The sequence below is a fragment of the Magnolia sinica genome, chromosome 18 (assembly GCF_029962835.1).
Source record: "Magnolia sinica isolate HGM2019 chromosome 18, MsV1, whole genome shotgun sequence".
Lineage (NCBI taxonomy): Eukaryota > Viridiplantae > Streptophyta > Magnoliopsida > Magnoliales > Magnoliaceae > Magnolia > Magnolia sinica.
In genome coordinates this window covers 55430026-55450474 of record NC_080590.1, presented here as the reverse complement: position 1 = coordinate 55450474, position 20449 = coordinate 55430026, and the positions used below count along the sequence as shown (strand labels likewise).

The 20449-nt window shown below is 40.7% G+C and overlaps 1 protein-coding gene across 1 annotated transcript; it reads right to left on the bottom strand.

Annotated features, from left to right (window-relative positions):
- Positions 1-1228: 1228 nt before the first annotated feature.
- Positions 1229-2713, bottom strand: LOC131232406 (uncharacterized). Its single transcript, XM_058228627.1, has one exon. The coding sequence runs from the start codon at positions 2711-2713 to the stop codon at positions 1229-1231; it is 1485 nt and encodes a 494-aa protein (XP_058084610.1).
- Positions 2714-20449: the final 17736 nt, after the last annotated feature.

Below are 20449 nucleotides of genomic sequence, written 5' to 3'. Positions count from 1 at the left end.
GTGAACTCCGCAATGAAGTCGGCCATAGCTTGGCCCTTAATCACGGTCCTTGGTCGGAACTGGATGTCAAACTCCCCGAGTTTAATTACCCACTTGGTTAGCCGACCCGACACTTCGGGCTTCTGGAGGACTTGCCTGAGGGGAGACTCGGTCAAGACAATAATGGAATGGGCTTGGAAGTACGAACGTAACCTTCGAGCCGAGAAAACGAGACAGAGTGCCAACTTTTTTAGAGTCGGGTACCTTATCTTAGCAGGTACAATCGCTTTGCTCACTAGTATACGGGGTGCTGCTTGCCCCCCACCTCTCTGATCAGGGCCAAGCTAACGACTTAAGCTGAGACCGTAAGATACAAGAACAAGGGCTAGCCTTCTTCAGGCTTGGACATTAGGGGTGGTAAGCCCAAGTACTCCTTCAGGTGCTGAAAGGCTTGCTCACATTTCGATGTCCACTCAGCCTTCTTATGACCCTTCAACTACTAGAAGAAGGGGAGGCATTTGTCAGTGGCTCTGGATATGAACCGCCCGAGTGCTGCTACTCGTCCAGTGAGGCATTATATCTCCTTAATCGTCCGAGGTGAGCTCATGTTGAGGAGTACCATGATCTTGTCAGGATTTGCTTTAATGCCCCTCTGACTGACCTGAAACCCAAGGAATTTACAGGAGCCAACTCTGAAGGCACACTTCACGGAATTCAGCTTCATCTGGTACTCTCAGAGGATGGAGAAGGTTTCTCTAAGATCTGCTAGGTGGTCAGATGCGTTGATGCTCTTAACGAGCATGTCGTCGACATAAACCTCCATAATGCATCCAATATGCTTGGCGAACATTTGATTCACCAATCTCTAATACATGGCCCTAGCATTTTTCAGGCTGAATGGCATGACCCGGTAACAATAGAGTCCCTTGTCAGTGACGAAGTTAGTCTTCTGCCTGTCTGGGGGAAGCATCACGATCTGGTTATACCTAGAATAGGCATCTAAGAAAGAGAGTAGTTCGTGCCCCTCCGTATTGTCTACCAGCTGATCAATCCAAGGCAAGGGAAAGTTATCCCGAGGGCAAGCCTTGTTCAGATCCAAGTAATCCACACAGACCCATCATTTCCCATTGGCTTTCTTAACGAGGATGACATTTGCGATCCAATCTAGATAGAGTACCTCCTCGATGAAGCCAATGCTAAGTAGTTTAGAGACTTCGTCGGTTATGGCTTCATACCGCTCGGCATCAAACTATCTCCTCTTTTGTTTCACAGGTTTATGATCTAGGTCCACATTCAGCCTGTGAACCATGACATCAGGAGAGATCCCTGGCATATCCTTATGCGACCATGCGAAGACGTCTCTGTGTAGTTGCAGGAAGGCCAACATTTCGGACCGTTGCTCAGAATTCAACGATATTCTGAGCTTAACAGTTTTACTCGGATCTGCCTCGTCGAGAGGTATTACCTCCAAGTCTTTCGCAGATGAGTCCCCCATAGGTCCCCTGGGATCGAGGACATTGATGATGAGGGCTTGCTTCACAGACCCTTTCTTTACTACTATCGCATAACATTTCTGAGCCTCACGTTGATCGCCTCGGAGATAGCCTATTCCGCTCTCAGCGGGAAACTTCATCATCAGATGGTAAGTGGAGACGACTGCCCCCATTGTGTTGAGAGAATGTCTGCCTAGAATGACATTATGTACTGATTGCACATTAACGACGAGGAAGTCTACTAGGAGGGTGACTTGATGTCGTCCTTCTCCCGCGATCACAGGGAGGGAGATGGCTCCCTTGGAGATCACCCTTTCTCCAGAAAAGCTGTACAGGGGGGTTTTCACAAGTCTGAGGCACGACCTTGGAATCCCCATTCTTTCAAAAGCTTTCGAGTAGATAACGTCAGTCGAGCTCCCAGTATTGACCAGGATACGATACACCTTGTGATTGGCTATGATCAAAGTCACAACTAAGGCACCATCGTGAGGATGCTGAATTCTGCGTGCAACATCTTCTGTGAAGGTCAGACTGCACAGACTGATTCGAAGCTCTTTACTCGGCCTCTTGGTCATGTGGATGTAATGTTCCGGTTTAGACTTTCGAGAATAGGCTTTATAGGCCCTGTTTGAGTCCCCTCCACCGGATGAACCACCAAAGATGGTACGGATCTCTGTCGGCTCTTCCGCAGCATTGCTCGGTTGTTCTCGTTCTTCTCTCGGAGCTATTCTCTCTTCCTTGGTATATCGGCGCAGATGACCCTTACGGATAAGGGTCTCGATCTCATCTTTGAGATCCACGTAGTCGGCCATATTGTGGCCGTGATCACGATGGAAACGATAATACTTGCACTTATCTTGATGATCTGGGTCGGCCTTCATACAAACGGGCCAATTCATGAGCTTCTGGCCTCTGATGTCCAGTAGTATTTGTTCAGTAGACTTGTTAAGGGGGGTGTAGGAATGGAATTTATCCTCAGGTTTTCTGCTCGAATGACGATCACGATGAGCGCAGTCATCTGGTTTTTTACTGGATGACTGGGGTTCTTCGTTCCTCGACCTCTTCCCCTTGCTAGTCAACTCTGCTACTTGAACATTTTTGTGAGAATTGGAGAATTCCTCGGCATTAGTGTATTTCTGAGCTCTGGTGACCAGCTCAGTTAACATCTTAGGCGGATTCTTTCCAATGGAGAAGGTGAACTTCCCCTCTTTCAAACCACTAAACGCAGCAAAGAGTGTCATTTTGTCATCATAGTCCTCCACCTGCAATGCTTCATCGTTGAAACAGGCGATGAAATCCTTCAACGACTCTTTAAGCCCTTGCTTAATGGTGAACAGATGAGTATTTGGTTTTCGACTCCTCTTACCACTTATGAATTGGGTAAGGAATAATCTACTGAGCTCTGCAAAGGATCCAATGGAATTGGGTTTAAGTTATCGGTACCAACTCCGAGCGGATCCAGTGAGCGTGATTGAAAATCCTCTATACATCATTGCATCTGTTGCTGTCTAGATTTGCATCCATGAGTGATAAGCCTCTACATGCTCGGACGGGTCACCAGCCCTAGAGTATTAGATGACAGGAGCTATTCGGAACCTCTATGGCATCACCTCGCTCATGATTGTAGAGGTAAAGGGAGGTTCTATCTCTTTCATCATTGCTTGAACGATGGCGAGAACTGATGAAGGCTGCTGATTCTGTTCTAGCATTAGAATCTTGTTATTAAGTTCTACAAACCGTGCCTCCCACGGATCTTTGTTTTCAGCCACTATCACTTGTGTAGTCTCCACCTCAGGAGTTCATCTCCCCCTCCTTCTTTCTAGCTCATGACGAAGATCCGTTGGAGCTAGAGCCGAGGAGACCGAGACATTCGTCGAAAGTCAGGTCATTGTGTTCCGAGCTAGAACTCAGTTTTGGGTCGAGGGAGGGTCCTGAACTAAAGCTGGAGCCCAAGCGGATTGATGTTGAGACCCCTTGGGTCTCATACTCCGCGGCGCGAACTAGACTTCTGCCTCTAATCCGACCATTTCCTGAACAAGATGTGGTTGCGGCTCCTATCGTTGTTTCACACTACAAGAAAACCTACTTTTACCGATGAAAATTTTCGTCACTAAAACTATTTTTTATAGGTAAAGAGTTTTACTGACAAATATTTTCATCGGTAAAAGTCCGACGATAAAGGTTTTTACCGACGAAAAAAATTTTCGTCGACAAAGGTAAGACTTTTACCGTCGAAAAAAGTAAAAAATAATTTAAAAACTTTTACTGACGATTTTTTTCGTAGCTAAAAATATCTGCAAACTTTTACTGACGAATTTTTTCATCGGTAAAAATTAATTTAAAAACTTTTACCGACGATTTTTTTCATAGGTAAAAATATTTATAAAATTTTTATCGATGAATTTTTTTGTCAGTAAAAAATAAGTAAAAAACTTATACCAACGATTTGTTTCGTAGGTAAAAGTATTTTACAAACTTTTATCGACAAAGTTTTTCGTCGGAAAAAAATAAGTAAAAGGCTTTTACCTACAAAAAGTTTCGTAGGTAAAAATATTTACAAAACTTTTACTAACAAATATTTTCGTCGGTAAAAAATACGTAAAAATGATTTTTTGTAAATAAAATATTTGACGATACGTTTACCTATGAAATTTTCGTAGGTAAAAAACGTAGATGAGACTTTTACCTATGAAAAGTTTCGTAGGTAAAAAACGTAGATGAGACTTTTACCTACGAAATATTTTGTACATAAAAGTCTCTTTTTTTGTTTTCAATTTTTGAGCACAAAATTCCTGATACACCTGTTACAATATATTTCATCCTATTCTTCCTGTTATATAATATATTCCATCATATTCACATTCACATCCATCTAAACACAAACTACGTAAATCCATCTAAACACAAACTACATAAATCCATCTAAACATAAACTACATCCATTCAAATCATCAAAACAAGAACCAAGATCGCAAGGGAAATTTTCTAGAACAATCCAAAATGGAAAATCAAAACGAAAGAAGATATAAAAAACAGAGATGTAAAGGAAATACCAAAATGATCCAAAAAGGGAAAAAAATGAAAAAAAACAAACAAAGAGATACAAGAAAAATCGGAGAAGATCAAGCACTAGAACAATAAAAAAGGGAGAAAATCAAATAAGACAAAGTACATTGGGATCTTAACAAAGAGAAATAAAAAAATAAAAAAATAGATACAAACAAAATCATCAAAAAAACACTGAGGGATTTAAGAAACAAGAGAGACATATATAAGATCTCAAACTAAGAACACGATTAGAAGCATTTAAGAGAAATGCATTAAGATCAAGGCCATTTTCAAGCCATAGATAGCATCAAACAAGCCATGCAAAAAACAATAGATCAAAACACAAAAACAAAGGATCGATGGAAATATCAAACATATATCAGGTAAGAAAAATAAGATTCGAAGTGAAAATTAGATGAAATACTTTAAACAGAGGGAAATCTCACATCATAGTGGCATAGGTCCTTGTCCTCAGTTATATCGATAAGGAAGTGGTTCGCACGGACCACGTACTTTGAGCCGAGAGTTCCAAACTCGGGCTAAGCCGGGAATCAGATCGCCTTCGTCGATGATGGTGGCGGCAGCTACTGCGCTGGTGCTGGCACAGGTGCCATCGACGGTGCTGGCGTAGGTTCTACGATCAGATACATCCAACGATATTGTACTGGGCCTGTAAGCTTCGCCTCGTGCGGTAAGTGAATCGCTAGGTGTACCATGACATCGAAAAACACAGACAATTGTTCTTAGCTCGCATCCAACTCTTATCAATCTCTACAATGAAAAGACTAGAGTTAGTTTATAGAAATAGGTTTAAGATTAGGCTAGGTTATAGGTTTAGGTTATATGTTTGTTTAGGTTTAAGGAATTGAGAATAAGTTAAGGTTTAGGTTTAGGAAATCGGGTTCGGGTTCGGGATCAGGTTTAGGTTTGGGTTTTCAAGTTTAGGTTTAGTTTAGGTTAGGGAGTTGAGATTAGGATTAGGTGTAGGTTTAGGTTTAGGGATTTGAGAATACATTTAAGTTTTAGGTTATAGGTTTAGGTTTAGGTTTAGGTTTTAGGTTTAGGTTAAGGTTAGGTTATATGTTATAAGTTTAGTTTATAGGTTATAGGTTAAGGTTTTGGTTATAAGTTTTGGTTTAGGTTAATGTTATAGGTTAAGGTTAAGGTTTAGGTTTAGGTTTAGGTTATAGGTTTAAGTTAAGGTTTAGGGTTAGGTTATAGGTTATAGGTTATAGCTTTAGGGAATTGATAATAGGTCAAGGTTTAGGTTATAAGTGTAGGTTATAGGTTTAGGTTTAGGTTAGGTTATAGGTTAAGGTTTAGGGAATTGAGAATAGGTTGAGTTTTAGGTTTAGGTTCGGGTTTTCAAGTTTAGGTTTAGGTTAAGGAGTTGAGATTAGGATTAGCCGTAGGTTTAGGTTTAGGGATTTGAGAATACATTTAGGTTTTTGGTTTAGGTTTAGGTTTCAGGTTTAGGTTAAGGTTATTGGTTTAGGTTATAGGTTTAGGTTTAGGTTATAGCTTATAGCTTTAGGAAATTGAGAATAGGTAATATGTTATAGCTTTACAGAATTGATAAAGGTTAAGGTTTAGGTTTTGGTTTAGGTTTAGGGATTTGAGAATACATTTAGGTTATAGGTTTAGGTTTAGGTTTTATGTTTAGGTTATGGTTACAGGTTTAAGTTATAGGCTTAGGTTTAGGTTATAGGTGTAGGTTATAGATTTAGGTTTAGGTTAGGTTATAGGTTAAGGTTTAGGGAATCGAGAATAGGTTGAGTTTTAGGTTTAGTAAATCGGGTTTGGGTTCGGGTTCGGGTTTACGTTTGGGTTTTCAAGTTTAGGTTTAGGTTATGGGTTTTGGGATTTTAGAATAGGTTTTGTTATAAGTATTGGTTTAGGTTAATGTTGTAGGTGGTATAGGTTATAGGTTTATGTTAATGTTGTAGGTTATAGGTTTAGGTTTGGTTTACGTTTAGGGATTTGAGAATACATTTAGGTTGTAGGTTTAAGTTTAGGTTTTACTCTTAGGTTAAGGTTATAGGTTTAGGTTTAGGTTTCGGTTATAAGTGCAGGTTATAGGTTTAGGTTTAGGTTAGGTTATAAGTTAAGGTTTAGGGAATTGTGTTTAGGTTATATGTTATAGGTTTAGGTTATAGGTTATAGGTTAAGGTTTAGGTTATAGGTTATAGGTTATAGGTTTAGGTCATATGTTTTGGGATTTGAGAATAGGTTTAGGTTATAAGTATAGGTTTAGGTTATAAGTTTATTTTAATGTTGTAGATTATATGTTTAGGTTATAGGTTTATATTTAGGTTTAGGTTTAGGGATTTGAGAATACATTTAGGTTTTAGGTTTAGATTTAGGTTTTATGTTTAGGTTAAGGTTACAGGTTTAGGTTATAGGTTTAGGTTTAGGTTATAAGTGTAGGTTATATGTTTAGGTTTAGGTTATGTTATAGGTTAAGGTTTAGGGAATTGAGAATAGGTTGAGTTTTAGGTTTAGGAAATTGGGTTTATGTTCGGGTTCGGGTTTAGGTTTGGGTTTTCAAGTTTAGGTTTAGGTTATAGGTTTTGGGATTTGAGAATAGGTTTAGGTTATAAGTATAGGTTTAGGTTAATGTTGTAGGTGGTTTAGGTTATAGATTTATGTTAATGTTGTAGGTTATAGGTTTAGGTTAGGTTTACGTTTACGGATTTGAGAATACATTTAGGTTTTAGGTTTAGGTTTTACGTTTAGGTTAAGGTTATAGGTTTAGGTTTAGGTTTAGGTTATAAGTGTAGGTTATAGGTTTAGGTTTAGGTTAGGTTATAGGTTAAGGTTTAGGGAATTGAGTTTAGGTTATATGTTATAGGTTTAGGTTATAGGTTATAGGTTAAGGTTTAAGTTTTAGGTTATAGGTTTAGGTTTAGGTTAAGGTTTAGGTTTGGGTTATAGGTTTTGGGATTTGAGAATAGGTTTAGGTTATAAGTATAGGTTTAGGTTAATGTTGTAGGTTACAGGTTTAGGTTATAAGTTTATTTTAATGTTGTAGGTTATAGGTTTAGGTTTAGGGATTTGAGAATACATTTTGGTTTTAGGTTTAGGTTTAGGTTTAGGTTTTACGTTTAGGTTTAGGTTATAGGTTTAGGTTTAAGTTATAAGTGTAGGTTATTGGTTTAGGTTTAGGTTAGGTTATAGGTTAAGGTTAAGGGAATTAAGAATAGGTTGAGTTTTAGGTTTAGGAAATTGTGTTTGGGTTAGGGTTCATGTTTAGGTTTGGATTTTCAAGTTTAGGTTTAGGTTATAGGTTTTGGGATTTGATAATAGGTTTAGGTTTTAAGTATAGGTTTAGGTTTATGCAGTAGGTGGTTTATGTTATAGGTTTATGTTAATGTTGTAAGTTATATGTTTAGGTTAGGTTTACGTTTAGGGATTTGAGAATACATTTAGCTTTTAGGTTTAGGTTAAGGTTTAACATTTACGCTTAGGTTATAGGTTTAGGTTATATGTTTAGGTTTAGGTTTAGGTTATAAGTCTAGGTTATAGGTTTAGGTTTAGGTTAGGTTATAGGTTAGGGTTTAGGGAATTGAGTTTATGTTATATGCTATAGGTTTAGGTTATAGGTTATAGGTTAAGGTTTAGGTTATAGGTTATAGGTTTAGGTTTATGTTAAGGTTTAGGTTTAGGTTATAGGTTTTGGTATTTGAGAATAGGTTTAGGTTATAAGTATAGGTTTAGGTTAATGTCGTAAGTTATAGGTTTAGGTTATAAGTTTATGTTAATGGTTTAGGTTATAGGTCTAGGTTTAGGTTATAAGTGTAGGTTATAGGTTTAGGTTTAGGTTAGGTTAGGTTATAGGTTAAGGTTTAAGGAATCGAGAATAGGTTGAGTTTTAGGTTTAGTAAATCGGGTTTGGGTTTGGGTTCGGGTTTACGTTTGGGTTTTCAAGTTTAGGTTTAGGTTATGGGTTTTGGGATTTGAGAATAGGTTTTTGTTATAAGTATTGGTTTAGGTTAATGTTGTAGGTGGTTTAGGTTATAGGTTTATGTTAATATTGTAGGTTATAAGTTTTATTTAAGTTTACGTTTAGGGATTTGAGAATACATTTAGGTTTTAGGTTTAGGATTAGGTTTTTCGTTTAGGTTAAGGTGATAGGTTTAGGTTATAAGTGTAGGTTATAGGTTTAGGTTTAAGTTAGGTTATAGGTTAAGGTTTAAGGAATTGAGTTTAGGTTATATGTTATAGGTTTAGGTTATATGTTATTGGTTAAGGTTTCGGTTATGGCTTATAGGTTTAGGTTTAGGTTATAGGTTTTGGGATTTGAGAATAGGTTTAGGTTATAAGTATAGGTTTAGGTTAATGTTGCAGGTTATAGGCTTAGGTTATAAGTTTATGTTAATGTTTTACGTTATAGGTTTAGGTTAGGTTTAGGTTTAGGTTTAAGGATTTGAGAATACATTTAGGATATAGGTTTATGTTTAGGTTTTAGGTTTAGGTTAAGGTTACAGGTTTAGGTTATAGGTTTAGGTTTAGGTGATAAGTGTAGGTTATAGGTTTATGTTTAGTTTAGGTTATAGGTTTATGTTTAAGGATTTAAGAATAGGTTAAGTTTTAGGTTTAGGAAATCGGGTTCGGGTTCGGGTTCGGTTTAGGTTTGGGTTTTCAAGTTTAGGTTTAGGTTATAGGTTTTGAGATTTGATAATAGGTTTAGGTTATAAGTATAGGTTTGGGTTAATGTTGTAGGTGGTTTAGGTTAGGTTTAGGTTAGGTTTACGTTTAGGGATTTGAGAATACATTTAGGTTTTAGGTTTAGGTTTAGGTTTTATGTTTAGGTTAAGGTTATAGGTTTAAGTTATAGGTTTAGGTTATAGGTTATAGGTTAAGGTTTAGGTTTTAGGTTATAGGTTTAGGTTTAGGTTTAGGTTATAAGTTTTGGGATTTGAGAATAGGTTTAGCTTATAAGTATAAGTTTATGTTTATGTTGTAGATTACAGGTTTAGGTTATAAGTTTATGTTTATGTTCTAGGTTATATGTTTTGGTTATAGGTTTAGGTTTAGGGATTTGAGAATACATTTAGGTTTTAGGTATAGGTTTAGGTTTTACGTTTAGGTCAAGGTTTTAGGTTTAGGTTATAAGTGTAGGTTATAGGTTTAGGTTTAGGTTAGGTTATAGGTTAAGGTTTAGGGAATTGAGAATAGGTTGAGTTTTAGGTTTAGGAAATCGGGTTCGGGTTCGGGTTCGGGTTTAGGTTTGGGTTTTCAAGTTTAGGTTTAGGTTATAGGTTTTGGGATTTGAGAATAGGTTTAGGTTTAGGTTAATGTTGTAGGTCGTTTAGGTTATAGGTTTATGTTAATGTTGTAGGTTATAGGTTTAGGTTAGGTTTACGTTTAGGGATTTGAGAATACATTTAAGTTGTAGGTTTAGGTTTAGGTTTTACGTTTAGGTTAAGGTTATAGGTTTAGGTTTAAGTTTAGGTTATAGGTTTAGGTTTAGGTTAGGTTATAAGTTAAGGTTTAGGGAATTGAGTTTAGGTTATATGTTATAGGTTTAGGTTATAGGTTATAGGTTAAGGTTTAGGTTATATGTTATAGGTTTAAGTTATAGGTTATAGGTTAAGGTTTAGGTTATCGGTTATAAGTTTAGGTTTAGGTTAAGGTTTAGTTTTGGGTTATAGGTTTTGGGATTTGAGAATAGGTTTAGGTTATAAGTATAGGTTTAGGCTAATGTTTTAGGTTTTAGGTTTAGGTTATATGTGAGACTCGTATCCTGGCCCGTACCGTTCGGTAGGCTTTCACGGTCCTCCCGGTCGAATTCCGGCGACCCTCGACCTGTATCCAATATTTGCACGCGATCCTAAGTCGAGTCTTACACATCGGAGTCGACTTGATTCAAAACTTGTACCCTAGCAATCACGTCGTCGTCGCGGTTCAAACGCCGCGACTCGTGCATCGAACCGATACCCAAGCTAGAAGATGTGGGCCCAGGTTCATTTCGAGAGAAACACCACGCGTTGCGAATTTTGAGGGAATCTCTACAATGTGTCTCATCAATCAATCAACCACCCAAGTCAAGTACAACCCATACCCTAAGTACAAGCACCCATCACTCTTTTTCCACAAGTCAACTCTCTCTTTCCCCAACACATCTCTCTTTTACAAAAAATTTAAACCAAACCATGCCTTCCCGTCCTCTCCCTTACAACAACCATCCATCCATCCCTTGTAATTCATGATTTGTCTCTTCTATCTCTCCAACCCCAAGAGAAGCACCCAACGTCCATGGCTCACCATGAGAAGAGCTAGTGGGGCCCACCTTCCTACCACCCAATCCCACCCACCAAAAATGATCCCAACCGTTGAAATTGTACCTTTGGAGCTCTAACATGCATTGGCGAAAGAAGGAATGGGAGATCAAAGGTGGGTGATCTTAAAATTTCTATCATTAATCTCTATTTGAGGGCCCACCTGTGGTGGGACCCATCTCGATGTATGCATGTATATGGGGGAGCTCATAGGGCGGAGCTCCACCCATCTCCACCGATCGCTCTCTCTTTCTCTCTATGTTGTGGACGCATGTGATGTGTGTGTTCTATATCCATGCCGGTCGTCGTGTGACCCGCCTTACCGACGTCCAGCAGACCAGCCCACCTTGGCCGTCCGTTTTAGACGGACCCTGACAAAGGGAAATACAACTATCAGTTTGATTCAAAACTCTGGTGGGCCACACGTGGGAACCACTTGAATTGGAAGTGGTTTGGCTGGGATACCTCATGCCAGCTATATAACTGTTGTACGTCAGCAAGCTATGTAGGTCCCACCGGCTATATAGCTACTGCTATGACTGCAACAAGTGGGCCTGATCATAAGGCATGTGATATATCCACACCATCCAGCATTTTCTGGATGGTGGAGCCCGCTGACACGTGTGATCTAGGCCGTGTGTGTAACCCATAGTGTGCATGTGTATTTCACCTTAATGTACTTATTTTATATCCAGTTCGTCCAGTGTCCCTGTTGCTGGACGCTGGCTGGATGATATAATATATATATATATATATATATATATATATATATATATATTGTATATGTAGATATAATATATTAATATTATTTTAATATTATATATGAATGAAGATGGTGGGCCACTTCTGCATGGGACCCACCTTTAATTGCATATCTGCACCGTCCAGATGTAACTGGACGGTGGATATAGAGTATATATATATATATATATATATATATATATATATATATTAAACAATATTAAAGCATTATATATTATATACTTTAATATAATATAATATCAAATATTATATTATATTATATTTAAGTATATAATATATAATGCTTTAATATTGTTTAATATATATATATATATATTATGGCGGGCCACCCCTATGTGGGACCCACCTGATATAAATAAGATTGGTTGGTGTATGCATGCACCAGCAATATAGCTGACGTGGTGTCGTCAGCAAGTTTTGTGGACCCCACCGAATATGTGTTTCATCTCCACCGTCCATCTAGATGATGGGATGCAGTGACATCACCAAGATTTGTGGATCCCCACCATGATACATGTGTAGTATCCATAGTGTTCATCTACTCAGCGGCATGGATGCCATGCACAGCCCCTCCCCTTAGCGTGTTTCATCCTGTTGTCCATCCATTTTGTTTTGATGGTGGGGCCCATCTGTCCCATTGACGTCAGCAAGTTCTGTGGGTCCCACATGATGTACATGTACATCCCAGTCGTCCTGCCGCTATTGGACAATGTTTGGATGGTGCTGGATTTCATGGACAATACTTGGGTGGTGCTGATTTACTTGGAAAATGTTTGGTTAGTGCTGATTGACCTGGGCAATGTTTGGACCATGTTGATCATCATTAGTGGGCCATGTGCCCATGGACTGATAGTGTATAGTGATACACATGTTGCACCTGCAACTAGTGAAATGATTTTTAGTGTGGTCCAAGCCCATTTGAGGCCCATTAGTGCAGCCTATCCATGGGGCCCATCATGATGTATTTTTGGCCCATGTACGGGGCCCACTTATTTTGTATTTGAGGCCCATTGTGGTGTATTCGTGATCCATTTGGTGAGGCCCATATATTGCGGCCCATTTGATGTATATGAGGCCCATTAGTGCGGCCCATTAATGTAGCCCACTTGATGTATATGAGGCCCATTGGTGCGACCCGTGGATACGGCCCACGTACCGTATGTTAGGCCCATGAGATGCGGCCCATTGTGGTGTATATGTAGCCCAGATATGAGGCCCATTGTAATGTACATTTGACCAATGTGATGCGGCCCATAGTGATGTATTTTCGATCCATATGTGTGGCCCATCGAGTTGTATATGTGGCCCTGGAATGAGGGCCAATGTGATGTATTTGAGGCCCAAGTGCAGGGCCCACCTGTTGTATATTCAAGGCCCGTTGAGATATGTGATTTTGCCATGATGTATGTTTGGCCCTATGTGGGCCACTCCTTGGCAGCAATGTTGGTTGAATGTCCACATTGATGGGTAATGGTGGTTGAATGTCCACATTGTGACCTTCCCTTAGGCCTTGTTAGGCCCATTTACACTACTCTCTAAGTGGGTTAACCCAAATAAATGGGCCCCATTTGCCATAGACTGATGGCTCCGTGCCATCAGATTTGATATAACCACGGCCGTGGGCCGATCTTTATATTATAGTTGATTGGTCGTCCATCTATGGACCCCACCTTTTTTTTATACTGATTTGTCGATTCTAATTATCGATCAATTCCGATTGACCTAACAGATTTGCCGATTCTGATTATCGATCGATTCTGATTGTCATGACCGATTGTCGATTCCGATTGATGTGATCGATTTGCCGATTCTGATTATCGATTGATTTCGATTGTCGTGACTGATTGTCGACTTCGATTGACGTGACTGATTTGCCAATTTTGATTATCGATCGATTCCAATTGTCATGATTGATTGCCTATTCTGATTGACGTGACTGATTTGCCGATTCTGATTATCGATCGATTTCGATTGTCATGACCGATTGCCGATTCCGATTGACGTGACCAATTTGCCGATTCTGATTATCGATCGATTCCGATCGTAGTGACTGACTGCTGACTCCAATTGACGTGACCGATTTATCGATTTTGATTATCGATCGATTTTGATTGTCATGACCGATTGCCGATTCCGATTGACGTGACCGATTTATCGATTTTGATTATCGATCGATTCCGATTGTCATGATCGATTGTTGATTCCGATTGATGTGACCGATTTGCTGATTCTGATTATCGATCAATTTCGATCGTCGGACCTGTCACGCACCAAACCCGGAAATCGGATTCACAGGAATCCCAATTGCCGAATCCAGTGCCGACTGCCTCCGTAGTATCCCATTCTCAGCTCCTAGCGTCCATACGACAGATTCCGATCCTGGGATTCTATAAAGAGGATTTTTTTTCAATGTACATTTAACTCGTAATAAGCATAACCACAAGATCACCCAATTCACAAAGGCAACATCAACAACACATATCCACTAATATAATCATTTGAGTACAATGCTAAAAGGAAAATACATAAATCGAAAATCAAGCCCCAGAAGACCGCCGCACGCTCCAAGCTCAACAATGCTGCAACCTAACATCTCCTGCACGCATCTATCGTGCATAAGCTTATAGAAAGCTTAGAGGGTGGTGTAAGTGTGTGCACAAGATAAGTGCCAAGTATTCTATACAATGCCATCATCATACAGTACTAGAAATACTGGTAATCCATAAATTGTACAATATCGAAATAAACAGAAATACTGACAAGAGCATGAATTATCATAGTAAACAGAATATTGACAAGATCATAAATCATACGATAACAAAGTAAGCGAAAATACGGACAAGTTCATGAATCAATCAATGTCAGAAGCGAAAATACGGATAAGTCCATAAGTCAATCAATATCAGAATACACAATATAGGACAGCTATGCAAATGAGGAGTCATAAAGAGCTAAATATCAGATGTCGAGGATGCGATGCAATATGCAATTCCTGATGAGTTCACGATTAGCAACAGTCGTACCTAGACCACATAAATGCAGAAAACAGGGTAATCCAAAATGTCATATGCCGCGGATGTAATGCAATATCCGGTGTGAATGGAATGACCATGCTAGAGTGTGAAGTCGGGATGATAGTACATAGTATCGTAGGATACGAGGTCTATCACAAAGGACTTCTATCCAAACCAGTTCCAAACCAGTCCATACCTAAATTTAGATAGTCAGACCCAATGTGGTAGACTCCTAATCTCAGGTTAGTCACGCGCCCAACCAAAATCTTGGCCATGTGAAGGTATGCAACAATTAGTTGCGCACCACCAGCTCAAGTGGATAGTGAATGAAATGAATGTATGAGTATGCGACTCCTACTCAATAAGTCCACATATCAGTACGGTTCCTCTCTGGGATCATCACTGGGGTTTAGTACCATCCAAATGGCACTGTCTCTCTCCTAGCATCACAATCCAAGTGAGCGTAAGAAACCTCACTATCTGCCTGCCCAATAGTCTGTCAATACCTATTCGGTACATCGATAGCGGACCCATTCATGACCTGTAATGCCCCCTACCCTCAGGCAGGTAAGGCCACACCCCCTCCCAACCGACCATGACACAGTGGGAGATGCGGCCTCCTGGTATTCGGCACTCGGGCGCTCATGTATCCACTCGGTCTCGACGTTGGGGCGTCTCTTGGCCACGGAGGTTTAGGGATTTTTACCCAAGGACATCTATGGCACCGTATGCTAGAACCAACATTTTCGGTGTCCCATCTGGCCATCCATGATATGCCTGTGGAGGCTACGACCCTAATGTCGCTCGGGCGTACAGTAGTCATGATGCAAGATGCATGAGTCATACAATCCAGTCATGCATCAATCCTGTGCATCCTATCTGAGAGTCTCATAATAACCTGCTCAATGACATATGCAATGATCAACCACATCTTATAAAAAACATGCAGATGATGCATATGGGCATGTATCATGATGCAATGTTGTCACATACTCGTAATCAGAATCAATAACTGACATCGATAATCAGCCTTGACAATGTGGACATTTAACCAGCATTGCCCTCAGGGAATGGCCTACATAGAGCCTAATATACAATGGACCCATGGCCTCACACGAGGGCCAAATGTATGACACCATGGGCCTCACTTAAGAGCTTAACACATCATGATGGGCCTTTCACATAGGCCTAACATACATCACAATAAACTCCATCGCCTGGCCCTTAAATGCATCACAATGGGCCTCATCACATAGGCCTCATATACATCACACATTAGGCCTAAAACACGGGCTGAATACACATTGCAGCGGGCCTCAAATATGGGCCACATATACATTACATTGGGCCCCGACAATCGGAATCGGCAATCAGCCATGATAATCGAAATCGGCAATCGGTTACGATAATCGACCTCAATCGATAATTGGTAATCGACTACGACAAATCAGAATCGATAATTGGCCTCGATCGATAATCAGCCTTGATCGATAATCGGTAATCGGCAATTGGCCACGACAAATCAGAATCGGTAATTGGCCTCGATCGATAATCAGCCTCGATCGATAATCGGTAATCAGCAATCAGCCACGACAAATCAGAATCGGTAATCGGCCTCAATCGATAATCAGCCTCGATCGATAATTGACAATCAGCAATCGGCCACGACAAATCAGAATCGGTAATCGGCCCCGATCAAAAATCAACTTCGATCGATAATCGGCAATCAACCATGACAAATCAGAATCGATAATTGGCCTCGATCGATAATTAGCCTCGATCGATAATCGACAATCGACAATCGGCCACGACAAATCAGAATCGGTAATCAGCCCCGATCGAAAATCAACCTCGATCAATAATCGACAATCGGCCACGACAAATCAGAATCGATAATCGGCCTCGATCGATAATCGGCAATGGACAATCAACCATAAAAAATCAAAATCAGTAATCGGCCTCGATCGATAATCAGCCTCGATCGATAATCGACAATCGGCAATCGGCCACAACAAATCAGAATCGGTAATCGGCCCCAATCGAAAATCAACCTTGATCGATAATCGGCAATCGGCCAAGACAAATCAGAATCGATAATCGGCCTCGATCAATAATCAACCTTGATCGGTAATTGGCAATTGGCCACGACAAATCAGAATCGGTAATCGGCCTTGATCGATAATCAGCCTCGACCGATAATTGGTGCAAGGTGGGGTCCATAGATGGACGGCTAATGATGGTCCAAGCAATATCAATGGGGCCCATTCGTTTGGGTTAACCCACTAGAGAATGATAAGAATGGGCCTAACCAGGCTTAAGGGAAGGTCACAATGTGGACATCCAACCATCATTACCCATCAATGTGGACATCTAACCAACACTGCTCCCAAGGAATAACCTACATAGGGCCAAACATATGGTGGGCCCATGGCCTCACATACCATCATGATGAGCCTCATTTACGTCACATCGGCCTCGTCATATGGGCCAACATATACCCCTTTGGGCCTCATACAAGGGCTACATATACATCATTATGGGCCGCATTATATGGTTATAATACACATCATGGTGGGCCACATCTCATGGGCCTAATACACATCATGATGGGTCGTACCGCATGAGCCTCGACTACATCAAATGGGCCGCACTATATGAGCCCCATAAATATATCAAGGTAGGCCTCACAGATGAGTCACAAGTATATCAAGGTGGGCACCTTGAATGGACCACAAAATACATCAAAGTGGGCTTGATGGATGGGCCACAAAATACATCAAATTGGGCCTAATCATGTGAGCCTCATTTATATCCAGGTGGGCATCAACATCGGTCCATAAGTACATCAAGATGGGCCTAATCACATGGGCATTATATTCATCAAGTGGGCCACATCAATGAGCCGCACTAATGGGCCTTATGCACATTATAATGGGCTACGCCAAGAGGCCCTAACTATATCAAATAGGCCACGTCTAAATACAAGTGGTGATAATGATTTTCACCATTTAAAATTCCCAAAGCCCGCCAAATCATGTATTTCCCATCCAATCTGATCATAAGGTTTCACGGACCCGAATTAAGAGGGAAAGCAAATATCATTTTAGTCCAAACCTGGTAGCCCCCAAGAGTTTTAATGGTGGATAATCAAACTCACTGTTTCCTGTAATATGACCCACTTGATCCTAGATCTGTCTTTTATATATATATATATTCCATCACAGGCCTTAAAATAATTTGGAAGGTTTGGATGAAACACATGCATTATGGTGGGTCCATAGGGATGGACGGCATAGATGAAATACGACCTCATGGTGGGGTCCACACTAATGGAAGGTGTGGATCACAATACATACATCAATGGGTCCCATGTGGGGCCCACCATGACGTTTATTTTCCACCCGACCTGTTGACAAGGTCACAGAAACATTGGCCCACTGTAATGTTTATTTTCCTCCCAACCTGTTGATGAGGTCACGTGGGCCTGGGGCCCACCATAATGTTTATTTGCATCCAACCTGTTGATAGGGTCACGTGGACCTGGGGCCCACTGTAATATTTGTTTGCCATCCAAACCTGTTGATAGGGTCACACGTGACCTGAGTTGAGGAGGAAAAATAAATTTCATTTTGATCCAAAACTTCTACCCCAAAAAAAGGGGTTTGTAATGGTATACATTCAATCCCACAGTTTCCTATGGTGTGGGCCACCTGAGCTTCGAATTGAGCTGGTTTTTGGGGTGGGGCCCACTGCCCTCGCGGGCTATCAAATGCATGGTGTTGATGTGGGATCCACATCAAAGTGGGGCCACAGCTGGGACCCATGCTTTGGGCCAGCACATGCATTACGGTGGGGCCTGCCTGGTAGCGCACGGTGCAACAGTGCCTGCTGCACACATCAGCGGCAACAGGTGATGCTGCTGTGTTATATATATATATATATATATATATATATATATATATATATATATATATATATATATAATGGGAATTTCATGGTTTTTCCCAGGTGGGGCCCGCATCAGGTGGATCTGGCCCAGCCATTGGTCTCCATAGCTTTATACAAACCCATCAACTCCAATATTGGATGGGTTTTGATGTATAACAACATTAGAATGTATTTCAACGGTTAAAAAACTTTGTTTGCTATGCTATGGCCCACAAGAAACTCGGATTGAGTTCATTTTTTGGCTCAACGCCTAAAATGAGTGGGGGAACAGGATAGATGGCGTGGATTATATACATACATCAAGGTGAGGCCTACATGAGTGGCCCACCTGAAAAGCACTTTTTTTGTTAGCTTTGTTAGCACACACCCCTGTCAGTACACGCACTCCCTATTAGCTACCCCTGCCTCATGTCCAACATCCAGAGACGCTGGACGGCTGGGATAAACACAGCATCATGGTGGGTCCCACATGTACGTGGCCGACTGATTTGGACTACCTGATATTTATGTTTTCCTTCTATCCGGGCCCGCTAATGGGCTGGATGGTGTAGATCCAACACATCTGTTTGGTGGGTCCCACGTGAAGGTGAATTACATGGATAAAATTTAAACTTCATGGTGGGACACACAACAGATGGGCCACACACCCATTCATCATCACCATCATACAAAGAAAGAGAGAGAGAGATACAGTGAGATAGAGGGACCTCGCCATTATGGGCCCCTCTCTACATTGCATACATCATTTTGGGTCCCACAACAAGTGGGCCCTCAAATCATGAAATTAACGGTAGAAACTCAAAGATCACCCACCTTACTAGCCTCTTTCTTGGTCCCTTAGCCTCCTTAGCTCCTAAGCTCCTTCTTTAAGGGAGTGAGACGAATTTTGAAGGGTTGGATGGTTGGATGAGGGGTTAGGAAAATGGGTCCTCTCTTGCATTCTTCTCTCCTTAGAGATTTCCTCTCGTGGAAGGTTGGAATGGAATGAGATGGAGAGAGAGAGAGTGATGGGATGAAAATGGGTGGGTGGAATGGGTGTTGTAAGAAAAGGATATGGATGGTATGGGCTTGTTTGAATTTTGGTAAAAGAGTGATGGGTAGGGAGAGAAAGAGTTTGACTTATGGGAAAAGAGGGAGTTGTCATGTGTACTTAAGATAGGGTGATGTGGCATGGGGTATGGGTAATGTACTTGACTTGATGGATGTGACATGTTGTAGAGATTTCCTCGAAATTCACAACGTGCAGCGTTTCTTCAGAATGAACACAGACCCATATCTTCAGGCTTGGGTATCGGATCGGTGTGCAGCTCGCAGCGTTGGAACCATGGTGATGACATGGTCGCTAAGGTACAGGTTTTGGGTCGAGCCGACCTCGGCATGTAGGACTCGGCTTAGGATTATGCGCAAACTTCGGATATAGGTCGAGGGTTGTCGAAATTCGACCGGGAGGACCACGGAAGCCTACGAAACAGTATGGTCTAGGATACGGGTCTTACATGACCGACTGCCGACTCCGATTAATGTGACCAATTTATCGATTTTAATTATGGATCGATTTCGATTGTCATGGCTGATTGCCGATTTTGATTGACGTGACCAATTTACTAATTTTGATTATCGATCAATCTCGAATGTCGTGGCCAATTATCGATTCTGATTGACGTGATCGATTTTTTTATTCTGATTGTCGAGGCCAAGTATTGAGGCTAATTCTGATTTGTTGAGGCTGATTGTATAGGCCAATTCTGATTGTCGAGAATTGGTTCAATTATCATGGTCGATTGCCGATTTCGATTGACATGACCAATTTGCTGATTTTGATTATCGATCGATCTCAAATGTCGTGGCCAATTACCGATTCTGATTGACGTGATCGATTTTCTGATTCCGATTGTCGAGGCCAAGTATTGAGGCTGATTCCGAT

Excerpts from the sequence above, each read along its gene's own strand:
- LOC131232406 (XM_058228627.1), bottom strand. The coding sequence starts at position 2,713 with ATGACACTCTTTGCTGCGTTTAGTGGTTTGAAAGAGGGGAAGTTCACC.